The 25,838-nt window shown below is 43.9% G+C and overlaps 1 protein-coding gene across 2 annotated transcripts in view; it reads left to right on the top strand.

The window, feature by feature from the left end:
• The window catches only part of gucy1b1 (guanylate cyclase 1 soluble subunit beta 1), a 171,437-nt gene extending 146,925 nt beyond the window's left edge, over window positions 1-24,512 (top strand). For both annotated transcript variants that reach the window (XM_048603896.1, XM_048603903.1), the window contains 3 exons: window positions 8,694-8,834; window positions 22,657-22,811; window positions 24,304-24,512. In XM_048603896.1, coding sequence (XP_048459853.1) covers window positions 8,694-8,834; window positions 22,657-22,811; window positions 24,304-24,427 — 420 coding nt within the window. In that variant the 3' untranslated portion in view covers window positions 24,428-24,512. The remainder of the gene's footprint in view (window positions 1-8,693; window positions 8,835-22,656; window positions 22,812-24,303) is intronic.
• Window positions 24,513-25,838: the final 1,326 nt, after the last annotated feature.

Here is a 25,838-nt window from a genome sequence, read left to right as displayed (position 1 = left end):
GTTTCGGGCCTAGACCCTTCATCAGAAAAGGGGGAGGGGAAGGGGGTTCTGAAATAAATAGGGAGAGAGTGGGAGGCGGATAGAAGAGGGATAGAGGAGAGGATAGGTGGAGAGGAAACAAACAGGTCGAAGAGGCGGGGATGGAGCCAGTAAAGGTGAGTGTAGGTAGGGAGTTAGGAAGGGGATAGGTCAGTCCAGGGAGGACGGACAGGTCAAGGGGGCGGGATGAGGTTGGTCGGTAGGAGATGGAGGTGCGGCTTGAGGTGGGAGGAAGAACAGGTTAGGGAGGCAGGGACGAGCTGGACTGGTTTTGGGATGCGGTAGGGGGAGGGGAGATTTTGAAACTTGTGAAATCCACATTGATACCATTGGGCTGCAGGGTTCCCAAGCGGAATGAGTTGCTGTTCCTGCAACCTTCGGGTGGCATCGTTGTGGCACTGCAGGAGGCCCAGGATGGACATGTCGTCTGAGGAATGGGAGGGGGAGTTGAAATGGTTCGCGACTGGGAGGTGCAGTTGTTTATTGCGAACCGAGCGTAGGTGCTTTGATTGCATCAGTGATTAACATTAACTGCTTAAGATCTTTTTTATTTAAATCAATACTAGAAATTACTGGCAATGCTGGAAATCCGAGTTGGCAATCCAGTGCACGCTGAGAAATGGTAACTATTAATGTGATAAAGTTGAAGAAATTAGCATGGACAGATGTGGAGGTTCTTAATGGTCTAGCAAGCTTTAAAATAAATAAATCTCCCGGCCGGATGAAATTTATTCAAAAGTTGAGTGAGGCAAAGGAGGAAATAGTAGGGGCATTTGCAAAACCTTTCAGTTCCTCTCTCGCCATTGGAGAGGTGCCAGACAACTGGAGGACATCAAATGCGGTGCCATTATTCAAGAAGGGAACAAGGAATGAACTGAGAAAGTACAGGCGAGTTGGTGGTGGGGAACTTATTGGAAACTATTCTCGGGGACAGAATTATTCTGCATTTGGAGAGGTAGGGAACAGTCAGCATGGCAGTGTGAAGGGTAGGTCATGTTTAACCGACTTGCTTGAATAATTCCTTTCTTGAAGAGGTTTCCCAGTGTGCAGATGAGGGCAATACTTTTCATGTAGTCTACTTGGACTTCAGCGAGGATTTGATAATATCCCACATGGGAGACTGAGTACAAAGGTGAGAGCTCAAGGAAACTTAATGACTTCAATCCAGAATTGGCTGAGTGGCAGAAAGTGATGATTTGAGGGATGTTTATCGAGTGGAATCCTGTGCCCACTGGGGCCCCACAGGGTCAGTATTGAGGCCCTTGCTCTTTGTGGTTTATATAAAAGATTTAGACTTGAATGAAGGAGGGTGGATCAGTAAGTTTGCAGATGATATAAAATTTGTGGTATGTTGAAAGGCGAGGAGGATAGTGTTAGATTATAAGAAGATACAGATGAGCTGATCTGTGGAAAATGAAATTCAATCAGACAAATGTGAGGCGATGCACTTGAAGTATAAATAAGGCAAGATAATACATGAAGAATGGTAGCACCCTGGAACCCGCTGAGGATCAGAGGGACCTTGGTATACGTGCACTGCATTGCCATAAGTTAACAGGACAAGTGGATAAATGATTAAGAAGGCATATGGAATAATTGCATTTATTAGCTGAGGCATAGAGTTTAAGATTGAGGAAGTTATTGTTGGAATTATATAAAATGTTGATCAGTCTACAGCTAGACTAGAATGTTCTGGAATCCACATCATAAGAGGGATGTGATAACACTGGAGAGGGTGCAGATAAGATTTACTAGGGTGTTGCCTGGGCTGGAGTGTTTGAAGTGAGATTGGATAGACTAGGGTTGTTTTCCTTGTAGCAGAGGACATTGAGAGAGAATCTGATTTTGATATGTACAATGTTATGAGGAGGCCAAGATAAAAGTTGCAATAATCCTACCATACCATAAAGCTGGTCTCTTGAGAACAATAAATATTGGGAGCCAAGCTTGAGGATCACCAAGCCTCTGGTGTGGGGAGAGATTGAGAAGGAGAGTCCTTATGGGTAGCCTCTGCTGGTGTAGGAATTGAGCCCACACTGTTGGAATCAATTGCATCGCAAACTGGCTGTCCAGCAGACTGTGCTAACTAACCGTCTTGCGGGGCATAGATAGGGTAGACAGGAAGAGACGTTTCCCCTTGATGGAAGGAATGACGATGGAGTGTAGATTTTTGGATAAGGGGCAGAAGATTTAAACATGATATAAGGAAAACTTTTTCAGTATGGTGGGAATTTGGAATGCATTGCTTGTAATGATGGTATAGGCAGAAGCCTTTTTACATTTAAGTATTTAGATGTGCACTTTCAGTGTCAAGGTATACAAGACTATGGGCCAAGTGCTGAAAAGTGGGATTGGAATAGTTAGGCAATTGTTTTTGACTGGCGAGAATGTGATGGCCTGAAGGGCCTTTTTCTGTGTAGCAGGTCTCTGACTCCTATTTTCTTCATATCTAACAATGTAATAACTCACTGAACATTTACATATACCTGGCAGTAATAAAGTGGAATAACGTGCTATCTTTCTTGTAACTGGGAGTAATCCTGAAATCTAATTGTTTAATAGGGCAATTAAAGTTCAAACACATAGATGTTTGGAGTCACATGTAGACCAGACCAGATAAGGATGGCAATTTTCCTTCCCTTAAATATGGTGAGCCAGATGGGTTTTTACAGTAATCAATAGGGATTACCTGGCTACTGTTCAGCTGTCTTTTTAAACCAGATATTTATTGAATTTTCCAGCTGCCATGGTGGGATTCAAACCCATTACCTTAGAACATTATGATGTGAAGGTGCCAGTGTTGGACTGGGGTGGACAAGGTCAGAAGTCACAACGCCAGTTTATAGTCCAATAGGTTTTTTGAAATCACAGGCTTTCGGAGCGCTGCTGCGGATGAAGGGACAGCACTCAAAGCTTGTGATTTCAAGTAAACCTGGTGTCATGTGACTTCTGACCTCAGAACATTAAACTGCAATTCTGGATTACAAATCCAGTGAGAGAACTTGTCATCACCTCCCCATTGTAATGCAGTGTCCCACAGTTCAAGAATTTTACAATTGTTTGGCTCTACCAGTGAGAACCCATGAGGGCAGAACCTCGTGGAGGTCTCAAGGGTCTTGTGTGCCGGAGAGCTCTCTCAACCTGTGCATTGACTCATCAGGAAGTCCTTACTCAAGCATGTGACAGGCATGCTTGCCATTCTCAACTCTTTCATACTCCATGGTTGCTGTTGATATGAGGCCTCAGAATGAGGAGAAACCAAAGCACAACTAAGTGATGATGGGCAGAAACATTGGCAGCAAGGGTAGGGCTTGGACCGGAGGGTTGGAGTGGGGTCAAGATGCAGATGCCCACCAACATGTTAATTGGGGTGGAGGGGGAAAGGCAGTTGGCTCCCCACCTACTACAGTCCCACATGATTGTGTTCCCTAACTATGAAGCTTATTATGGAGAAGTCACCAAGGTTGTGTTTTGGTCTCCAGCCCCTTTTTCCACCAATTGTCTAGTGGTGGAAGTAATCTTTGACTATGTACACAGTGAAATCCTCAGATGTCATTGATCCTTTCCTGACTGCGCTTCAGTCGTTGCTTTCATTTCTGCTACACCGAGCTGTGCTGGAATTTTTGGTCTCCCCTCTATTTCCCAACTCCTCCCTCATTCTCCTTTTAATGAAGCCCAAATTCTAGAGATCCCATCTCTCTCTTCACATTACTCAATCCTAAACCCCTTACTCCCCATACCCAACCTCTTTTTATTCATTCCCAATTCACTGTGGCACCAGGGAGTTACATTCCAGACCTAGCCTAGGAAAGGGGCTTCTGCAGTGCAGCAATCAACTACAAACACTTCCCAATGGAATCCATGCCCCATTCTTTTGGGTAATGTGGTAGTGCTTCCAACCAACACAGAGTAAAATTTAAATCCTACCCCGAGCAGCACATTGGAAATGGGGGAATTGGTAATTGGAAATTAGTGGGAGGGAAAGTGATGCCGTGTCCATCACTTTCCCACCTCTTCCATGTATTTCACCAGTAGTGGAGTAGTTGGTCAATAGCCCTTCCTTCCCTAGGTCAGTTGATGCTGTTAGTGACCAATTAATTTCCTGCCACCACTCATATTTTGCCAACAGTGGATGAGCATTTTGCACCCTGGAGAGGCTACACAAGAAAGGCTGCCAGACTCACTGTGGGTTTGGGGGTTCCTCAATAGAAACCCTGTTACCCACAGGTAATACCCCAATGTTAAGGCTGCACTTTACTAGGAGACTCCTCTGACGAGATTTTTAGAGGATTTTACAGGAAAGATGTCGGAAAAGTTGTTTCCTCTTCTGGGATAGCGTAGGACCAGAGGGCATGAGCTCAGAATAAGGGGTCACACATTTAAGACAGATGAGGAGGAATTTCTTTTGTGAGGCTGTGAATGTGTAGAGTGTTTTACCACAGGTGGCTTTTGAGGCTGGGTCATAAAATTCTGTCCATCTCGGCCTTTAATGTTTTTAAATCAGTAAAGGAATTGGGTTATGAGGTAAAGATGGGAAAGTGAAGTTGAGGATTATCAGATCAGCCATGATCCCATTGGAATGGATTTGATCCGAATGGCTGCCTTCTGCTCCTGTTATTGTATCATGGTCTTGATTAGTATTCCTTGTCCCTTTACCCTCATTTGCTCCCATCCACACCTAGTCCTGTCTGGCCCTGCAGTGTCCTAGCCCCGGTAGCTCCAATGTCTTCTCCATTATAGCCGGCCTAGAGGCTTCTCCAATCCAAACAGTAGCCCCTTTTCCCAGTGACGTTGGTGAAACTGAAGAGCTGCCATTCCCCTGATTGGCCAACAGGTTTTGGAGAAGAAGCACCCTGCATCAGATGGGCAAAAGCCACAACCTAAGGCACCTAATCGCCTAACTGCATAAAATTCAGTCGTAGCTTGCCGGGCAGGAAGAAACAGGCTTATCCGACTTCTCAACAGTCGATGGGGCCACTGCCTCCAATGTATAATCCCAAAGACCAGATTTTACCACTTTTCCGAAATGTAGATTGGAGTGGGCAGAGGGGGAGGAAGGTGAGTCCTTTTACTGAGGGACTGACTGTTTGCCCTCCAATGAGGGGGAGGTCTGGGAGGATGATGAAGACCTGACAGTGTTTGGGGCTGGGGGTGGCTGTGGGGGGTAGATTTAGGGGAGGCGTCGGCGGAAGTGATGTTATCCTTGATAGTGGCGGCGGGAGTGGCGTTGGCAGGGCTGCCCTTGATGTAGGCGGAAGCGGAGCCATGGCTTGCAATACTGGAAGTGACGTGTCCAGTTTTGGCAGACGTAACTATCAGCTGTATTTGTAACACAATAGAATTAATACTCGACCCTCAAAATTGACCTCAATTGTTCCTAACCAGACTTTTTTGAATAACCAGGACCAGACTTTGTAAATAGCTGATACCAGACACCAGGTTTATGACAGAAATAGAAGATTTAACAACTTAGAGTTTTGTTAGAGCAAAGTATTGTATAGGATTTAAACCCAATTGTCTTGAATTCAAGTGCCTACTCTGACACAGGCTGACAGACGAACAGCCACAGTTATGGGGTAAATCAAAAGGGAAAAATACATTTGATGTAACTAGCCAGTTCACTTAAACAGATTTCATGATCTATGACAGCACATAGGATTACATCTGAGGAAAGGTCACCAGACCCGCAATGTTAACTCTGACTTTTGTCTTCACAGATGCTGCCAGACCTGCTGAGCTTCCAGCAACTTCTGTTTTTGTTAGGATTATATCTGCTGGGTTTCTGATGACACTGGTGCATGCACACAGCTTCCAGTAGGCTCTGAGGAATATGTATTTAATTCTGAGAACAGAGATTCCATTGTCTGAACTTTTAATTCAGTTGATAGAGAGAACAGCAAATCAAACCTTCATACTGTAACTTGCGAAGGCACAATTCTTCTAACATAAACACAGTTCAAAATCTAGTTTGCACTCTCTGATCCCAGTTAACATTCAACATCTGTCAGCTACTGGAGCATAGAGTCATAGATCCCTACAGTGTGGAAACAGGCACTTTGGCCCAACAAGTCCACACCGACCCTCAGAGCATCCCACCCAGACCCATCCCCTATAACCCATCTAATCTACACATCCCTGAACACTCTGGGGCAATTTAGCATGGCCAATCCACCTAGCCTGCACATTTTGGGACTGTGGGAGGAAACCTACACAGACACGGGGAGAATGTGCAAATTCCACACAGACAGTCGCCCGTAGGTGGAATTGAACCCGGGTTCCTGGTGCTGTGAGGCAGCAGTGCTAACCACTGAGCCACCGTGCCACCCCACCTCTGGCAACTCCCAGAGATGCATCGTCTATGTAACGCTTTGTAACAAGAAATACCTAATGCTAACTTCCAGGCCTGAACTCTTAAGCAAATAACTCACCATCGAAAGATCATCTTCAATTCACAGCTTCAAACCAGAAATAATGAAAATCACCAAGAGTTCTAGCACATGTCATCAAACCGCAGTGTGGCTATAATTTATAAAATAGGAAAAGTTGAGAGAAAAGATGATATAAGGCAGTCTTAGCAACTACAGGCCAATTAGCTTTACATCAGTCGTGGGTCAAGTACCAAAAACTGGATTGGGGATAAACATTGACCGGCACCTAGTGGTTTGAATTAATTAAGCAAAGTCAACACAGATTTTTTAATCAACATCGTCTGCTTGTTTAACCTATTGTAGGTGAAGAAAGATTGATCCCTTTAACTGATTTTGCAATTATGCAAAGGTTGCAAATTTTAACATTTTGGGCAGAAGATGCAAGGGGAATGTGAGGAAGATTGTTTTGCACAGAGGGTGATAATGGACTGGAATTCACTGCGAAAGTGAAAGTAGAGACTTAATTCATCCAAAAGGAATTAGGATAGGCTATGGGCTAAGTGCTGGAAAGTGAAATTAGAATACTTAGGTGGTTAGTCTCGATTGCAGATGTGATTGGACAATGGACTTTTTTTCTGTGCTGTATATCTCTATGATAGACACTGGAAGAAATAAACTTCCAGGGCCAAAGGGAAAGAATGGGGGAATAGGATTGATTGGATAGAACTAGTATAGACTTGATGGTTCAAATAAGCTCCATCCAAAATGACTCTCACTTCACATTATGAAGCTCAAATAATATATATTAAATAATACAATAAAACATTAAAACTTGAAATGAGCTAGCTAATAAGATGATTAAATCTGAGGAAGAACAATTTTTTTCCATCTTGGCATTCTATCCAACTGTTTGATCTTGTGTACCGTCTGCCTGCTTCTGCCTCTGAAATATCACCCCATCTTTATCCTTACCACAGTCCATCTACTACTTCTGTTCTGTTCTTTTGGCTATCCTTCTATGTTCCACCCTCTCCAAATATAAGCTTATCTAAAACTTTGCCCTCTGTAACCTGACTTGGATTAAGTTCCACAAATGCAGCATCCCTATGATCATTGACCTATATTGAGCCTCAGTCTGATGACTCCTCAATGTTAGAATCCTCAGCCTCACATTCAAATACTTTGATGTTACCACTTCCTAAGACTATAACCTCTTCTAACCCCAAAGATCTTAAAACTATCCATTGATCAGTTTGAGCCTTTTGTACATCCTAGGTTTCCATTATTGCCGAGCACTGCTTTCAACTGATTTAGATACTGGGAATTGTCCCTATTCCTCACTGCTGTTCCACATATCTCTTATTTAAATTATTCCTTTAAAACCCACCTCTCTGCCTTGTCAGTACTTTGCTCTGTAGGCAACTGTGAAGTACCTTGGTGTGTTTTCCTTTGCTTTATAAATACACATTAAATCTAGAAATACATACAAGCAGAGTTTTAAACTCCTGTTACAATTAATTCATAGGATCATAAGTTTTAGTTGGCTGAATTTCTGGAGCTCTACAAAGGTGAAAAGGGAGATGGGATTGACCCCAAAGATACTGGTGTTAAGCAGTGAGTCAATTTCAGTTGGAAATTGTGGATGTGATTAGATTTAGTCCTGAAAGGATAGACTGTCCAGGCAAGACAGGCTGACAGAAGCCTGGTTACATAACGGTTTAGGGGGCCACTGGGAATGTGGACGCAAGTGGGAAGTCACAATGTCAGAAAGGGACAGAAACTGGTGGTGTATGCCCAGTGGAGGGTTCAGTGCAAGCCAACTGCCCCTGTTGCCTGCCTAGCTGGGATTGCAGCCAAAGACTACTCTGTAGAAGGTCGCACTCACAGTACCCCCACCGAAGTCATGTCATGGTGTTTTTTAAATGCTCCTTAATTGACGTTTTATTAAAACATGGCTCAGAGGGCACCTTTTAATTGGGGTGCTTTCTGTTACCTATCTTGTACTGCAGTTGGAAAGCTTCTGATTAGCCCTCCAGCTTTGAGAGCCATCAAACTGGCTTTAATTCAACAGAATAGCAACTCCTTATGAAGAAAGAACTTACCAGCCTGAAAATCAAAATTTTAAGCAGTTTCTCTTAGTAGTAGATTTCCTTTCTTACAAAGCCTTTCCTTTTTCATGCCTCTAATGGTGAAATTTAATGCCAATTTCATTCCTAGTTTTTGTTCCTTAAAGATTTATGAATAAAATCATAAAGGAGACAGTTTATTTCTCTTGTATGTATTCAGGTGGAGACAGTTGGGGACAAGTACATGACCGTGAGTGGTCTGCCAGAGCCATGTATCCATCATGCTCGTTCCATATGCCATCTTGCTTTGGACATGATGGAGATTGCAGAGCAGGTGAAGGTTGATGGAGAGCCTATACAGGTTAGTTGTGCAAAACTCTGAACTTACAAAAATTGCTATACATTTAATATTTTCATTTTTTTCAAAAGCATTAGTCATCGATTTTAAAAATCTTAACTGTTCGTCCTTTGCTAATTCTTGTTGACTCACTGTCTTTTGTTTGTCTTCCATGCTTTCAGTTCCTCTTGTGTTGTCTATATGAGCCACAAGTATTTTATCCTATTATTTTTCTAACTTTGATATTCTTGTCAGTGATATTATTCTGATGTGCTTGTACATATCATTTGTTTTTCTATTTTAATCAAATATTTTCTCAAAACAATCACTGTGGGCAGAATTTTACCAAGCTCTGAGTAACATAAGCTACGCCAACATGAACTGGTAGATTTAAGCGATGTTCATTGAGATTATCTTGTCGGTTCTTTTCTGCATTTCGCCAGTGATGTAGCAGGATTCTTGCCAGGCAGCAGCGAATTCCCTTTTGATGCTACTCATTGCTTATTCAGCACCTTTATTATCAACCCAACTCACCAGTGTTACAATTCTACCAAGTTTCTCATACAAATTTGCCATTGAGAAAACTCAGCATGGAAACCAAAGTGGGGCTTGGTGGTTCACTTTGCTTCAAAATACCTGCCTCGTGCCCATGGACAAACTGCAGGGCCTGTGTTAATCCATCAGCATCAGTCACATGTATCCTTCCACCACAGACATTGAAACGCCACTTTCAGGTAGCCATTGGCACCATCAGGCATACCTCAGTGCCCTGGAATTGAGCCCTATATAAGTGGCCTAATCTAGCAGGGCAAAATTTGAACCAGCAATGTACAGCTGTGTCAGGTACAGGTAATGCACAGGGTCAGGAACATATTAAACAACATGGACCAGGCTGACTATCAAGGCTGCTCCCTTGCTCTCTCAGCACACCTTCCCCGTGTGCCTGCTGCCATACCTGCAGCTTGCATGCTTTGCCTTGCCCCGCTGTGCCTCACATTAGCAGTTGCGCAGTCACGCAACCAGGCAGATGACTGTACTATGCAGCAGTTCAGTCAGGTACCCATGCATCTCATCTTATGTCAGTGTTCCATGTCAGTGTAGTACCTATACCCTGTGGCCTCTTTGTTTATGTCAAACAAAGCATCTGCAGCAAGTGTGCAACATGCCTGAAAGTCTTAGAAAGGTAGTCAGCAGTTAAATCCTTGGGGGAGCCTGTCATTTAGGGATGCCCAGCATGGTTAGTCAAGAACAGCCTCCCATACAAGTCCCAGGTCTTAGCTTCAGACTGCATCTTGATTGGATGCCTGTTGCAGAGTGAGATCATGCTGTAGTGGTCTGGGTGATGGATGGTCCTTTGGCTGCATTGGGGCTAGTACAGTATAGACTGGGAGAGCTGTCGCAGCTGGAGATGTGTTCACCAGCCAGGGATCTAGGCAGATGAGAGGCTAGCACTGGTAGGCTAGGCTGCTGAAGGGTGGGCAATCATCATTCTGTTGCCTTTGATCACAGAAATTAAGGACGTTGAGGAAAGGGGCCTAGGAGAAGAAGGGGTGACAGGTAGACGCATGAAAAGCCACTCGGGACCACTTATTGTAATTGCAGCATTGAAACATGAATGGAGTGTGGCGTTAAGGAGAATAGCTGCAACGTGCATTACAAATCCCAATGTATGAGAGCCAACTTGAGGGAGGGGGTTGCGTCTGCAACCAGTCACTGAGTTCACAAGGTAATAACATTGCCCTTCAACACATGATATACTAAGGTGTTGGAGTCAGCCATTGCCATCATAATACGTTTGCCCCACATGACACAGCCCCAACCATGGCTGCTCACTAATGACTAAGGCCCTGATGCATCAGGACCTAATAAATTGTCTAAACCCTGCGCAGAGACAGGGACTAGACATAAATAAAATGCAAGGGTTTATGAAATGAGAGAACTTTCTTTTTATACAACACTTAAGCGCAAAACAACCAATTAAAATATTGAGCATCATTCTCAAAATACCATCAGGACAATTTTTGACTCCTCTTCCATCCACTGCAATGCAGCGCTACCCTGTTGTGCAGACAGGATGGAGGGGACCTGCTGACCCTGGAGAATTTGTCAGGCAACTTCAGGGGCATTTAGATCCAGATGAGCCAAACATGCTGAGTATCATCTTGTCAGAGGCAAGTTGACCCTCCTCAGCTGGACCTTCCAGTGCTGGAGGGTGAATCCTGAATGGAGGCTGTTGAGGGGCCCTGTGTGTGTGGCTCCTCCTCAGACTGGGTGCCTCCTGGCACTGCTATGTCTCTTTGTGAGCAGGGATATCTGGATTAGGTTCAACGTCTCCCCATTCTACTTTGACCCTGCATTTAGTGCTGAGGACTAATGCATGGGGTGATGCCTTGCAGGTGTTGGCAACTCTCCAGCCTCTGAGGGTGCTTGGTCTGTCTCTCCTCAGAAGCTGCTAACTTCTCCATGGAGGTAGAGGTGCAGTCACAGGACTGGCTGCACTATTGCAGAGTCTGGGTGATAACAGTGCATTGATGGATTGCCTGTATTACTGCAACATCCGAATGAGGCCTGGCAGTGTATGCTGGGCTGGCTGCATCACTCCAGCTCCTCTGCAAAGAGGGCAAGTGCCTCTTGTGTTCATGCCTGCCACTGCTGCTGCTCCCTGTGCATCTGGATAAAGTTTCTCACTGCTGAGACCACAGGCCCCTCTTCTGCTGGGGGAAGCAACAGGTGCTCTATCTCCAGCAATCCTCCAACTGACACATCCTGGTACACATTTCTGCCTCACCCATATTCACTGCACACTTACGAAGCTGTCTGCCCCTCCCCACGACAGGTGCCCGTAGATCAGGAACACGGGACTGAAGTGCAATCAAAACTTGAGGACAGCCCCTCCAAAAAAACTAGAGGGGCTACAATTGGGAACACTTGACATAAATGCGGAACTCCGTTCCTTCCAGGCCACCAAAACAGCACATAGTCTGATATGTGATGAAGTGACTTGAATTATGATTGCATGGGACTGCCCCATGCAGCTGTCCCCACCCCAAATCCCCAATGGTAAAGAAGAGGTTTCCTGTATAGAGCGTACTGCTATGGGGATCTTGCCACCAGGGGGCAAAACAACATACAGTAGGAGAAAGTGAGGAAGTAGAGAATATGCAGTGGCAGCCCTGGTAGGAAATGTCTCTATGCCATCCAAAAGAGGACGGGGAACATCTCCCTGAGACGGACCTCCGTACTCTCAGCTGGGGATATTGAGGAGCTTTTGTCTACACATGATGGGCTGATCCTTGAAGATGGGCACACCTGAAAGACGTGAGACAAGAGACATTGAGGTGCATGGTTGATGTGAGCTTTGCAGTGAAACAGCAAGTATTACTTCTGGGTGTCAGGGCATGGGGCAGGTTCTGACTTCTCCAGTGAGGGCAGGTATTCTTTCCTCATGATGACTGGCACCCTCTCACTTGTGCACAGTTGCTCTGACCTGTTATAAATGTCTTGACTTGTAATGACATAAAGGAAAATAATGGATCAGACAAAAGTGGGTGGCACTGCTGTTAAAGCTGGTGTAAGAGATAAAAAGGTGTAGGGATGTTCTGGGAGTGAGGAGGCACCACTGAGGATAGGCAGTGCTTGTGATGTGGGAGGATCAGGTCATAATGAGAGTGCATGAAGGAAGATGTTTCATGCAGCAGAGAAGTATCGAACTAAAAGCAGTGGTAGGAAGTGGATGCATTGTCATAAATAAGCATGGGGCTACTGAAAGCAGAGTGTTGCACTTACTCTGGCAGAGCAAAGAAAATAACCAAATGCTGAAACACCAATTAATGTGGCAAGTTTGGTAAGATACAGTGAGAAAATACATTTGATCTTGTGGCAAGAGTCGAGCCACAAAATTCAACATGACTCACACTTTGCCATAGTGACCTTGATCATGTGGGCCGATGTGCCGAGAGTTCAATCTAGAAAAATGAGAGGTGCTACATTTTAGTAAGGCAACTGGTAAGGCTGTGGGGGATGTTGCTGAACAAAGGGACCTTGGGGTGCAGGTTCATAGCTCCTTGAAAGTAGAGTTGCAGGTAGACAGGGTAGTGAAGGTGTTTAGTACTCTCTCTTTTTTTGGTCAGTGCATTGAGTGTAGGAGTTGAGAGGTCATGCTGTGGCTGTACAGGGCATTAGACTTCTGGAAAACTGTGTTCAGTTCTGGTCTCCTTGTGATAGGAAAGATGTTGTTAAACTTGGAAGTGTTCGGAAAAGATTTACGAGGATTTTGCCAGGAATGGAGAGTTTGAGCAATAGGGAGAGGCTGAATAGGCTGGGATACTGTTGAGAGGAATAGCCTCTCGGGGCATAACAGCAGCAAATTCATGACACTATGGTTGACTCTGCTGCAGAGGGAGGGGGAAATGGGCATGGAAATGCTGTAGTTATAGGGGGTTCAATCATAAGGGGAATACAGGTGTCTCTGTGGCTGCAAATGAGAGTGCAGGATGGTACCTCGCCTCGATGAAGTGAGGGTGCTGGATGTCTCCGACCCGTTGCAGGACATTCTGGAAAGGAGGGTGAGTAACCAATGGTCATGCTACATGTTGGTACTAATGACATAGGTTTAAACAAAAAAGTTCCCAGAAGCAGAATGTAGAGAACTAGCAAGAAAATTGGAACATAGGACCTTTTTAAAGGAAGTTATTTCAACATTACTACCAGTGCCACGAGTTAATTGGAGTAGAAACAGCAAGATATGTAGGATGAACACGTAGCTGAAGAGATGTTGTGGTTGAGGGTGGTGGGGATTTCAGATTCGTGGGGCATTGGAACCAGTTCTGGGGAAGGTGGGACCTGTATGAATGGGATGGGTTACATTTGGGTAGGACTGGGACTAATGGCCCTGACGGGGGTGGGGGGTGCTGCGGTGGTGGGGGAGGGGGGTGCGCGCGGGAGTACCTCGGTAGAGTGGTTGGATCGTTTAAACTACTATGGCAGGGGGATGGGAACCACAGAAGTAGGGCAGTAAATGCAGAAATTGAGGGAGGGGTAGAAACCAAAGCAAACGTGACTAAGAACAAGGACAGGCAGGAAATGCTACTGAAAAGAACAGGAGAGGTGGTCTGAAATGCATGTGTTTGAATGTGAGAAGTATAAGCAAGGCAGATTAACTTTTCAAATTGGTTATTCCTTGGAACTATGACATTATTGTGATTATGGAGACTTGGCTGAAAGCGGGACAGGACTGGCAGCTAAATGGCCCAGGATTTAGATCTTTCAAATGTGATAGGGATGTAAAAGGGGTGCCGCAGTTGCTTTACTGGTAAAGGAGTATCTCACAGCTCCATCCAAGGACTCGTACAGCAAAGCAATTTGGGCAGAATCCAGGAATAGGAAAAGTCAAATCACAATGTTGGGGGTATACTACAGGCCTCCCAACAGCCAGCAGGAGATAGGAGAGAATATGTAGACAGACTTTGGAAAGATGTAAAAAAAAACAATAGGGTTGTTGTGGTGGGTGATTTTAACTTCCCCAGTATTGACTGGGTTTCACTTTGTGCTAGGGCCTTGGATGGGGAAGAATTTGTAAGGACCATTCGGGAGGGTTTCTTGATAATTATGTAAACATCAAACCAGGGAACGGATTATACCGGACCTGGTTTTGGGATATGAGCGCAGCCAGGTGAGTGAAGTTTCAGTTGGTGACCATTTCAGGAATTGTGACAATAATACTGTGCATTTAAAGGTAGTCATGGATAGGGATAACAGCAATCCTCAGGTGAAGGTGTTAAAATGGAGGAAGGTGAACTACAACAGTGTTAGGCAGGAACTGGAGAACGTTGATTGGAGGTGGCTGTCTGAGGGTAAATCCACATCGGACATGTGGGAAAATTTGAAATGGCAGTTGATAAGAGTTCAGGAGCAGAATGTTCCTGTGAGAATGAAGGATAGGTATGGTAATTTAGGTGAACTTTGGATGACCAGGGATGTTATTACCTCGGTCAAAAAGGAAAAAGGAAGCATACGTAAGGTCTAGGAGGATGGGAACTGACAAAGCCCTTGAAGTATACAAGGAAAGCGGGAAAGAACTTAAACAAGGAATCAGAAGGGCGAAAAGAGATCATGAAAAGTCATTAGCAAACAGGATTGAGGAGAATCCCAAGGCTTTTTATACATGCATAAAAAGCATGAGGGTAGCCAGGGAAACGGTTGGCCCACTCAAGGATAAAGGAGGGAATCTGTGTGGAGCCAGAAGAGATGGGTGAGGTCTTAAACGAATACGTTGTGTCAATATTCACCAGAGAAGGAATTGGTGGAGGATGATCTCATGGAAGGGAGTGTTGAATTTCTAAGCGAAGTTGCTATTAAAGAAGGAAAACGTTTTGAGTGTCTTAAGTATTAAAGTAGGTAGGTCCCTGGGACCCGATAGATGTCCCAGAATTTTGACAGAGGCAAGAGAACAAATTGCTGGAGCATTAACAAACATCTTTTATATTCTCTTTTTAGCCATAGGTGAAGTCCCAGATGACCGGAGAATAGTCATGTTTTCCATTGTTTAAGAAGTGTAATTGGGATAATTCTGGAAATTACAGATCTGGGGACATCAGTGGTAGGGAAATTTATTGGAAAAGATTCTCGAGGACAAAATATGTATGCGTTTAGAAGCAAATGGACTTATTAGTTATATAGAGCATGGTTTTGTGCAGGGGAGGTTGTGCCTCACCAGCTTGATTGGTTTTTTGAGGAGGTAACAAAGTTAATTGAGGGAAAAGCAATTGATGCTGTCTACATGGACTTCAGTAAAGCCTTTGAGACTGATACAAAAAGTGAAGTTGCATGGTATCCGGGATGAGCTGACGAGATGGATACAGAACTGCCTTTAGTCAGAGGAGACAGAGGGTAGCAGTGGAAGGATGCCTTTTGGAATGGAGGTCTGTCTTCTCTAACTTCACCTTTTTATACCAGTCACCATGAGGGACCTTGTCAAAGACTTCACTGAAGTCTATGTAGACGACAATGTTTCTCCCCCTTCAATCAGCTTTGTCACCTCCTCAAAAAACTTGATCAAGTTCGTGAGGTATGACCTCCCCTGCACAAAGCTGTTTTCTGCATCATACTTTGGCTCTAGGCCAGATGGATCGAATAGTGCACTCATAATGATCTAAAACCACTACTGATGTGTATGCATTCAACATATCTGTTAGATGCAAACTCTGGCTTAGAATCTGAAGTTGGAATTTTGTTTTACTCATTGAGATGTAAGCATTGCTGACCTGGTCAGCATATTTTTTGCCTATCAAGAATCACCCCTGACAAGGTAGTGGAGATCTATCTTCCTGAACTATTGCAGTTCCTGTGGTGTAGGTACATTTGAGGACCATTTTCGAAGATAGATAGTTCTTGGATCTTGATTCAGTGAGAAATTGGAGTCTGTTGAATGAGACTGAAAGAATGCAAGATGGTCTCAACGAGGATGCAGTGCAACACCAGAAAAATGAATTGAACAGGAGACTAGAAAGCATTAGCAAGCCTGCACAGGAGCTCCATCTTGGAGATGACATGGAGGCTGATCTGAAAACCAGCAAATGCTGAAGCTATAGTCACTGGTTTGTTAATTTAGTCAGTTAACAAACTGTCTAGTTGATTGTTCAGAGAAGCTGCACTGATGGTGACATTGATATTCGAGGGAATGTTACATATACCCCACGAAGACCGGCATAGCTGAGGGACCTATGGTCACTCCTTTGATCTGATGGAAGTGGGAGGAGTTTTGAGTTGTTGTTGTTCAGGTTGAGGATGAATTTGGCTAGATGAAGGACGGTGATGGATGATCCAACGGTTCAGACCGTTTTCCCAAGAAGAAGAGCCCTGAGACCATCTTGATGAGCAACGGGTGTGTAAAGAGATTGTACGCCCATGGTAAAGAGGGGGCTGGAACCCACAAAGTAGAAATTCAAACTGACACCAGAGGAATTGGGATGTAAGTGGGAAGGAACTGGATAAAAGGGTAAAATATCGAGTTGAGGTAGTAAGAGATGAGTTCTGTGGAGCAGGAGCAGGCAGAAACAACAGGCCTAGGTTAGATTCTTGAGGCACTGGGACAGTTTCTGGGGACCTGTACAAGCCTGACGGATTGTACCTGGGCAGGGTTGGGACAAATATCCTTGCAGAGGCTTTTGTTCTGTTGATGAGGTTTTAAGTTAGCCTGGGGGTTGGAAACCAAAGTTTAGGCTTAGATGTGTCAGATTCAAATCAGGAAATGAAAGGTATAAATTAGTGGGGTAGTCGCAACTTGCAAGGACAAAGAAACAAAGACAAAAAGCAACCAGAATAGGACATTGACAGGGTTGAGCTGTTTACACTTGATGTTTTGATTTTATTGTCATGTGTACTGAAATAGTGTAAAGCTTTGTTTACGAGTAGTACAAGCAGATCACAACAAGCAAAGGATGGACAGATCAAAAGGACTTAGAGACATATAGGTTACATTGCATATTACACCATTTGAGGCTAGAGTCCAGTCAACAGTCTGATAATGGCCAGAAAGAGGTTGTTCCTGAACCTGTTTGTGCGTGTGTTCAGGCTTCTGTATCTTCTGCCTGACGGAAGAAGTTGTAGGAGGTCGTTTCCGGGCTGCAATGGGTCTTTGTTGGCTGTCTTTCTGTGGTAGCGAGCCGTGTAAATGGAGTCCATGGATGGAAGGTTGGCTTCTGTGAAGGTCTGGGCTGTGTATACCATCTTTTGTAATTTCTTACGGTCCTGGGCAGAGCAGTTGCCAAACCAGGCCATTGTGCACCCAGACAGTATGCTTTCAATGGTGCATCTGTAGAAGTTAGTGAAGGACCTTTCATGGACGTGCCAAATTTCCTGAGCCACCTGAGGAAGAAGAGGTGTTGTTGTACCTCCTTGACTGTCGCATTTACGCAGGAAGTCCAGGACGAGTTGTCAGTTGTTCTCTGTTATCATCACTCCTAGGAACTTGATGCTCTTCACCCTCTCAACCTCAGTTCTGTTGATGTAGATTTAGGGTATGTTCTCCTCCCTTTCCTTCTGAAGTCAATGATCAGTTCTTTAGTTTTGCTGACATTAAGAGACAGACTGTGTATTTTTTCATTGCACCACGTCAGCAAGCCCTCTATCTCCCTTCTGTTTTTTGACTTGTCATTGTTAAATGTCTGTCCCACTATGGTGGTGTCGTCAGCAAACTTGTAGATGGCGTTTGTTCAGAACTTGGCAACAGTTGTAAGTGTACAGGGAGGACAGGAGAGGGCTGAGGGTGCACCCTTGGGGAGCTCGTGTTGAATGTTATTGTGGAGGAGGGGCATTACCTATCTTTACTGCAGCCTATGGGTCTGAAAGCTGAGGATCCAACTGCAGAGGGCGGAGCCGAGACCATGGTCACGCAGTTTTGAGATCAGTACAAAGAGTATTGCAAAGAAGGCAGATCAACTAAGGAGACAGAGGGCCCCACGATATAATTGCGATAATGAAACCTAGCTAAAGGAAGGGCAAAGTTGGCAGCTCAATATCCCTGGATAGTGAGTCTTTGGAAAGAATAGAGTGGATGACAAAGAGGAATGATGTAGCTGTAATGGTAAAAGAATCACTTACAGTTGAGAAGGGATGATATACAAAATGGGTTAATAAAAGAGGCATTATAAACATAGAACTGTACAGCACAGGAGCAGGACCTTCAGCCCACTATATTGTGCTGAACATTATGCCAAATGAGGCTTATCTCTTCTGACTGCCCTTGGTCCATATACCCCCATTCCTTGAATATTCATGTGCTTATCTGAAATTCCGTTTAAATGCGCTTATTGTATCTGCCTCCTCTACCAGCTCTGACAGTGTGTTCCAGACTCCTACCACTCTGCTTTTTTTAAAAAAAAATCCTGTGCCTCACGCCTCCTTTGAACTTGCCCCCTCTCACCTTAAATGTATGTCCCCTAATAATATTAGACATTTTAACTCTTGGGGCGGGGGGGAGGAAACTGATTCTGACTGTCAACCTATCTACGCATCTCATAATTTTATAGACTTCTATCAAATCACCCCACTGCCTCTGCCACTCAAACAACCTGAGTTTTTCTAGTCTCTCCCTTTTATTGTTCAAATCCTCTAATCCAGGCAGCATCCTGGTAAACCTCTTCTGCACCCTCTCCAAAGCCTCCACATCCTTCCTGTAGTGTGGAGACCAGAATTGAACACCGTACGTTGGGTGTGGCTTAACCAAAGTCTTATAAAGCTACAGGCCCTGACAATATTCCGGCAATAGTACTGAAGACTTGTGCTCCAGAACTTGCCGCTCCCTTAGCCAAGCTGTTCCAGTACAGTTGCAACACTAGTATCTACCCGACAATGTAGAAAATTGCCCAAGTATGTCCTGTACACAAAAAGCAGAACAAATCCAACCTGGCCAATTACCACCCCATCAGTCTCCTCTCAATCATCAGTAAAGTGATGGAAGGTGTCATCAACAGTGCTATCAAGCCGCACCTGCTCAGAAATAACCTGCGCAGTGATAACAAGGTGTAGAGCTGGATGAACACAGCAGGCTGAGCAGGAATGCTGCTCGGCCTGCTGTGTTCATCCAGCTGTACACCTTGTTATCTCAGATTCTCCAGCATCTGCAGTTCCTACTACCTCTGAAACAACCTGCTCAGTGATGCCCAGTTTGGTTTCCACCAGGGCCAGTCAGCTGCTGATCTCATGACAGCCTTGGTTCAAGCATGGACAAAAGAGCTGAATTCCAGAGGTGAGGTGAGAGTGACAGTCCTTGATATCGAGGCTGCAGTCGACTCAGTGTGGCATCAAGGAGCCCTAGCAAAACTGGAATCAATGGGTATTAGGAGGCAAACTCTCTCTGGTGGTTGGAGTCATACCTGACATATAGGAAGCTGGTCATGTTTGTTGGAGGTCAATCATCTCAGCCCCAGGATATCTCTGCAGGAGTTCCTCAGGGTAGTGTCCCGGGCCCCAACCGTCTTCAGCTGCTTCATCAATGACATTCCCTCCATCATAAGGTCAGAAGTGGGGATGTTTGCTGATGATTGCACAATGTTCAGCACCACTCGCGACTCCTCAGATACTGAAGCAGTCCATGTCCAAATGCAACAAGATCTGGACAATATCCAGGCTTGGGCTGACCAGTGGCAAGTGACATTTGTGCCACATAAATGCCAGGCTATGACCATCACCAATAAGAGACAATCTAACCACCGCCCCTTGACATTCAATGGTGTTACCATCACTAAATCCCCCACTATCAACATCCTGGGGATTATCTTTGACCAGAAACTCAACTGGACTCCCCACATTAACACAGTGGCTACAAGAGCAGGCCAGAAGCTGGGAATACTGTGACGAGTAACTCGTTTCCTGACTCCTCAAAGCCTGTCCACCATCTACAAGGCATAAGTCAGGAGTGTGATGGAATACTCCCCACTTGCCTGGATGAGTACAGCCCCAATGACTTTCAAGAAGCTTGACAACATCCAGACAAAATGCCTGCTTGATTGGCACTACATCCACTCCCTCCACCACCAACACTCAGTAGCAGCAGTGTGTACTATCTACAAGATCCTCAGACAGCACCTTCCAAACCCATGACCACTTCCATCTAGAAGGACAAGGGCAGCAGACATGTGGGAACAGCAACCACCTCCAAGTTCCCCTCCACGTCACTCACCATCCTGAGTTAAAATATATCACTGTTCCTTCACCTGCTGGGTCAAAATCCTGGAATTCCCTCCCTCGTAGCATTTGTGTGTCAACCCACAGCAGGAGGACTGCAGTGGTTCAAGAAGGCAGCTCACCACCACCTTCTCAAGGGCAACTAGGGATGGGCAAGAAATGCTGGCCAGCCAGCGATGCCCACATCCCACAAATGAATGGAAAAAAATACCATTGGGCCCTGAGGACTTATCCATCTTAATGCTCTTCAAGAGATCCAACACCACTTCTTTCTTGATCTCAAAATGCCCTAGCATATTAATATGCTCCGCACAAATCTCACTATCCACCATATCCTTCCTGGTGAACACCAATGCAAAGTATTCATTTAGGGTCTTGCCCACTTCCTCTGCCTCGAAGCACAAGTTCCCTTCTTTATCCTTGAGTGGTTCTACCTTCTTCCTAGTTATCCCCTTGCTTTTAATATATCTATAGAATGCCTTGGAATTCTCTTTAATGCTACTTGCCAAGGTTATTTTGTAGCCCCTTCTTACTTTCCTAATTCCCTGCTTCCTTTATATTCCTCATGGGCCCTGGCGATTTTTAGCTTCCTAAACCTTACATATGCTTCTTTTTCCCTTTTGACTAAATTCACTAACTACCTTTATTATCTAAGGGTTCCTTACCTTGCCATTGTTGTCCTTCCTCCTTCCTGGAACCTGCAAGTCTTGAACTCTCATCAGCAGTTCTTTAAACGACTCCCACATATCAAATGTGGACTTATCTGACAACAGCTCCTCCCAATTAACATTCACTAGCTCCTGCCTAATCCTGACATAATTTGCCCTCCCCCAATTTAGTGCCTTCCCACAAGGATCTGACTTATCGTTATTCATAGTTATCTTAAAAGTTAAGGAGTTACGATCAGTGTTTCCAAAATACTCTCCCACTGAAAAGTCAGTCATCTGGCCAGGCTCAATAGCCAATGCAAGGTCTAGTGTGGACCCTCCTCTAGTTAGACTATCCACATACTGTTTCAAGAAACCTTTTTGGATACACTTAACAAATTCTGCCCCGTCTAAGGGACTCCGTTGATAGCCTCTAGCTCTAATATTGGGGAAGTGAAAGTCACCCACAATGACAATTCTGTTTTTATTGCACCTTTCCATAATCTGCTTACATGTTTGTTTCCCAATCTCTCGGTGGCTGTTGGAGGGTCTGTAGTATAATCCTATTGCAATGATTGCACCCATATTGCTTCAGTGGATGAGCCCTCCAGTATGTCCTCTGAGTCCAGATGTAACATTCTCCCTGATTAGCAATGCAACTCCTCCACCTCTTTTATCTTCCTTGCTAACACGTCTAAAACAATGAAACCCTGGAACATTGGGATCTTTTTATAAGGCAGAAACCGTCAAAACGTTTTAAGTATTTCAGTGTGCATTTGCAGTGCCAAGGTGTACAAGATTATAGACCAATTGGTGGAAAAATGAGGTTACAACGTTTAGTTAGCTGTTTTTGTACTGTTGCTATTACGATGGGCTAAAGTACGTTTATTTTGCATTCTGCATCTCTATGACCATGATGCCTAGCAATGTAAAAGTGACCATTCCAGAAAAGAATTGATGTATCAAAAAATGTTTTTCTATTGTTCAATGTTACTACTGAGATTAGAAGTAATTTGAATAGTTGTGTGTGTGCGCTGGTCTCTGCTGCCAGTGTTCAATGCGTTTTAGTGGCTGTGTGGCCACAATTTGCAAATTTTCTGGTAAGCAAGAATCCCACCGGTTGATATTTTAATCAACTTGTTCAGACATGTTATTACACATCTCCAGAGGAGGGGAGACTTGAACCTGGACTTCTGGCCCAGAGGTGGGAACACTACCGTGGTACGACAAGAGCCCAATCCCTACAACTAGCAAATTACCCCCAGTTTAGCTTAACTGTTTCAAATTCCTGTTGATCTGGCTCATTTTAGTTGAACATCAGTGGCAAAATCACTGTTATTGTGTTGAGATTCATTGAATCATATGCTTTCAGTTATTCACTGAGGTATTTTGGTGTCAGAATGTCAGATCTTTTCACTTTGTGTGTAAGAAACAGCTGCTTATTGTTTTGTCTCCTGATTCACTTTTTTTTTAGTTTGGAATATTTTGGATATTTATAATTTCTTTCACTTCAGATCACTATAGGTATTCACACTGGGGAAGTGGTCACTGGCGTAATAGGCCAGAGGATGCCTCGTTATTGTTTGTTTGGAAATACTGTTAATCTAACAAGCAGGACAGAAACCACTGGAGAAAAAGGGAGAATCAATATTTCAGAATATACGTATAGGTGAGCAGCAGTTTAATCTATAATAATTCAATTTCCGCCTGTTTGCATTTTCTGATTGTAATGGTTTTACTTGGCCAGCAGAGCCTGGTGTACACATCTTATTCTGTCCAGTTTCTTATTGGGCATTTGGCCTATCTGCCCCAGCCTTGCTTCAGCCTCATTTACTGGACTCCTGGCCCATCGCTGTCTCAATTCACTGGCCTGCTTCTGGGCTGTTGACAAAGCAGAAGGGAGGAAGAAGCAGGAACAGCATCAAAGGACAAGATGGTGGGGATCTCCTCTGCTCCTAAGGAAAACCAACTTTAGTCTGTCCAATCACTTTTCATAACTGAAACTTTCTAGCCCAATCAATATCCTGGTAAATGTCTGCATTCTCTACAGTACTATCACCACCTTATGTGGATTCCAGAACTGCACACAATACTCTGGCTGCCACCTAACCAACATTTTATTCAGTTCTAGTAAATTCTCCCTACTCTTCAACTCAATGTGCCTCAACTAATAAAGGAAGCATACGTATGCTGCCTTAACCACTTTATCCACCTGTCACTATACCTTAAGGGACCAGTGTACATGCACACCAAGGTCTCTTTGATCCTCTGAACTTCTCAGGGTCCTATAGCTCATCATGTATTCACTTGACTTGTTTGTCCTGTCTAAGTGCATCACCTCACATTTATCCAGGTTGAATTCCATTTGCCACTGATCAGCCTATCTGATCAACTCTTGTAGGCTAAGACTATCCTCTTGACTATTCACCATTCCACCAATTTTTGTATCATCTGCAGACTTACTGATCAACCCTCCTACATTATATGAACCACAAATGGTAAAGGCCCCAATACTGACCACTGTGGGACTCCACTGGAGAAGATGTCCACTTGGAAAAACACCCCTCAACCAGAATCTTCTGCTTCCTGCTCAGCCAATTTTTTGATCTAATTTACCAAATTTCCTTGGATCCCTTGGGCTATACCTTTGCTGTCAGTCTCCCATGCAGAACTTTGACTTCAGCATGGCTTGTGATAAAGTAGACAGCAATAAAAGCATTGCCCTTGTCTACATGCCTTGTCACCTTATTGATCAACATGACTGAATTTTTCAGACATGACCTCCCTTAACAAAACTATGCTGACTATTCTTGGTTAATCCCTACCTCTCCAACACAGACTGATTCTGTCCCTTAGAATTGCTTCCCTGCCATTAGGGTTAGACTGATTGGCCTGTAGGTTTCCTGGTTTGTCTCTTGCTCCCTTGGTATCAAAAATTGTACCACATTTGACTGCACCCACATCTCCTGTAGCCAGAGAGGAATTGAAAATTTTTGCAAGTGCCTCTGCTATTTCCTCCTTGCCTCACTGAACAACTTGGGACACGTGGAATCATCTTCTTCATATCCTTTACATTTGCGATTCATTCCGGCTTAACTTTGTTCCTGTTTGCATTGAAAATGAATTGAATCGTCCTAATCACCAACTTCTTTTATAATTAGGTGCCTAATGAGTGCAGAGAACTCAGATGAACAGTTTCAGCTGGAGTACAGAAATCTGATTAACATGAAGGGTAAGAAAGAGCCAATGAAGGTTTGGTTCCTATCCAGAAAATACAAAGTCTAAAGTCTGATTCATCAAGGAACAATTTATCATTTGGACTTTTTTAAGTAGTGGGAAAAAAATTTAATAAATGAAGAATTAACATTCACTTTTCGCAGCTGAAATGTAATCATTTTATATAAATCGTGACATGTACAAAGTTATTCAATCTTCAGATTGTCAAGATTTTTCTCCTTATTCTTCAGTAAATGTCATGTAAAAAAAAAAACACAAGCAAACAGGATTTAGCTGCTTTCTAAGCAAGGACTTGATCTGTCGAGTCTACCTATGATTATGCTAAGTAATTAAGGGCATTTATATTCTGTGGAGTCAGCTACAAAGTACCTTTTTGCATGAGACCAGTGAAAATGGGCACTGCCATAAGCATGTTGCCAATACCCATGTACACCATCAAGCTGGAAAATCCGTTACTTAACCCATTTGGAATATTTGAGTGTGAGAATTAATGAGGGTTTCTGTTGTTCTAGACTGCATGCATTGTCCAGTTGTAAGATGCTCAATCGGGACTACATCTTGTAATAAATATTAACCATGCTTTGAGAACCCGGTTGTATAAAACTATGATTGTAGTGGAGCAGCAAGAATTCCTCAAGCGGTTGCTCATGTTGTCATTTGCCTGACAAGGATCAAGCAAAGATTCTACTGTGTGCCTGGAAAATTCTAGAAATGGCAAATATGCCTTTCCTTTTCCAATGGGTTTCTGACAAATTCCAGAGTATAATTGGTGAAATGACACAAATTTTCGAATCCTAGAAACTTGTATGTGCATAGATTTTGTTGATACATTTTAGCAATGTTTTGTAGTAACTGAGAATCTTCAGAACAGCATCTCATGTGACACTTTTCACCCAGGACCACAAGTATAGTTGAGCACCTGTGGACAATGCTGAAAGATTCCACTGGAGCACATCCTCTACTGAAGAGTTTCACTGAAACCTGTGTCAATGTTTCCTAAATCGTCTGTGATCTGTTTGAAAAGCAAATGTGAGGACCAATGAAGGATAGATCAGGGTACTTTCTAGATGATATGAAGTTAAATACAGTGGATATTCAAAGACACTTGGTTCAGGCGTATAGATGTTTAAAATAACCTGAGTAGGTGCAGAAACTAATTCCAGAAAGCTAATGGAATGCTGGCTTTTATATCTAGAGGACTGGAGTATAAGGATGCAGAAGTTATGCTGCAGTATTTTAAAGTCCTGGTTAAATTCCACTTAATGCAGATCTGGGCATTACACCTGAGGAAGGATATATTGGCCTTGGAACGAATACAGTGTAAGCTTAAAGAATGATAGCTTTAGCCCGAAAGTCCAGGTATGAGGAGAGATTATACAAATTGGGCCTGTTTTCCTCTAGAATTTGGAAGGTTAGGAGGTGATCTGATCAAAGACTTCAAGATATCAATAGGAAGAAA

The sequence above is a fragment of the Rhincodon typus genome, chromosome 1 (assembly GCF_021869965.1).
Source record: "Rhincodon typus isolate 14 chromosome 1, sRhiTyp1.1, whole genome shotgun sequence".
In the NCBI taxonomy this organism is placed as follows: Eukaryota; Metazoa; Chordata; class Chondrichthyes; order Orectolobiformes; family Rhincodontidae; genus Rhincodon; species Rhincodon typus.
Note: the sequence above shows the minus strand (reverse complement) of the source record. Positions and strands in the feature narration are given on the sequence as shown.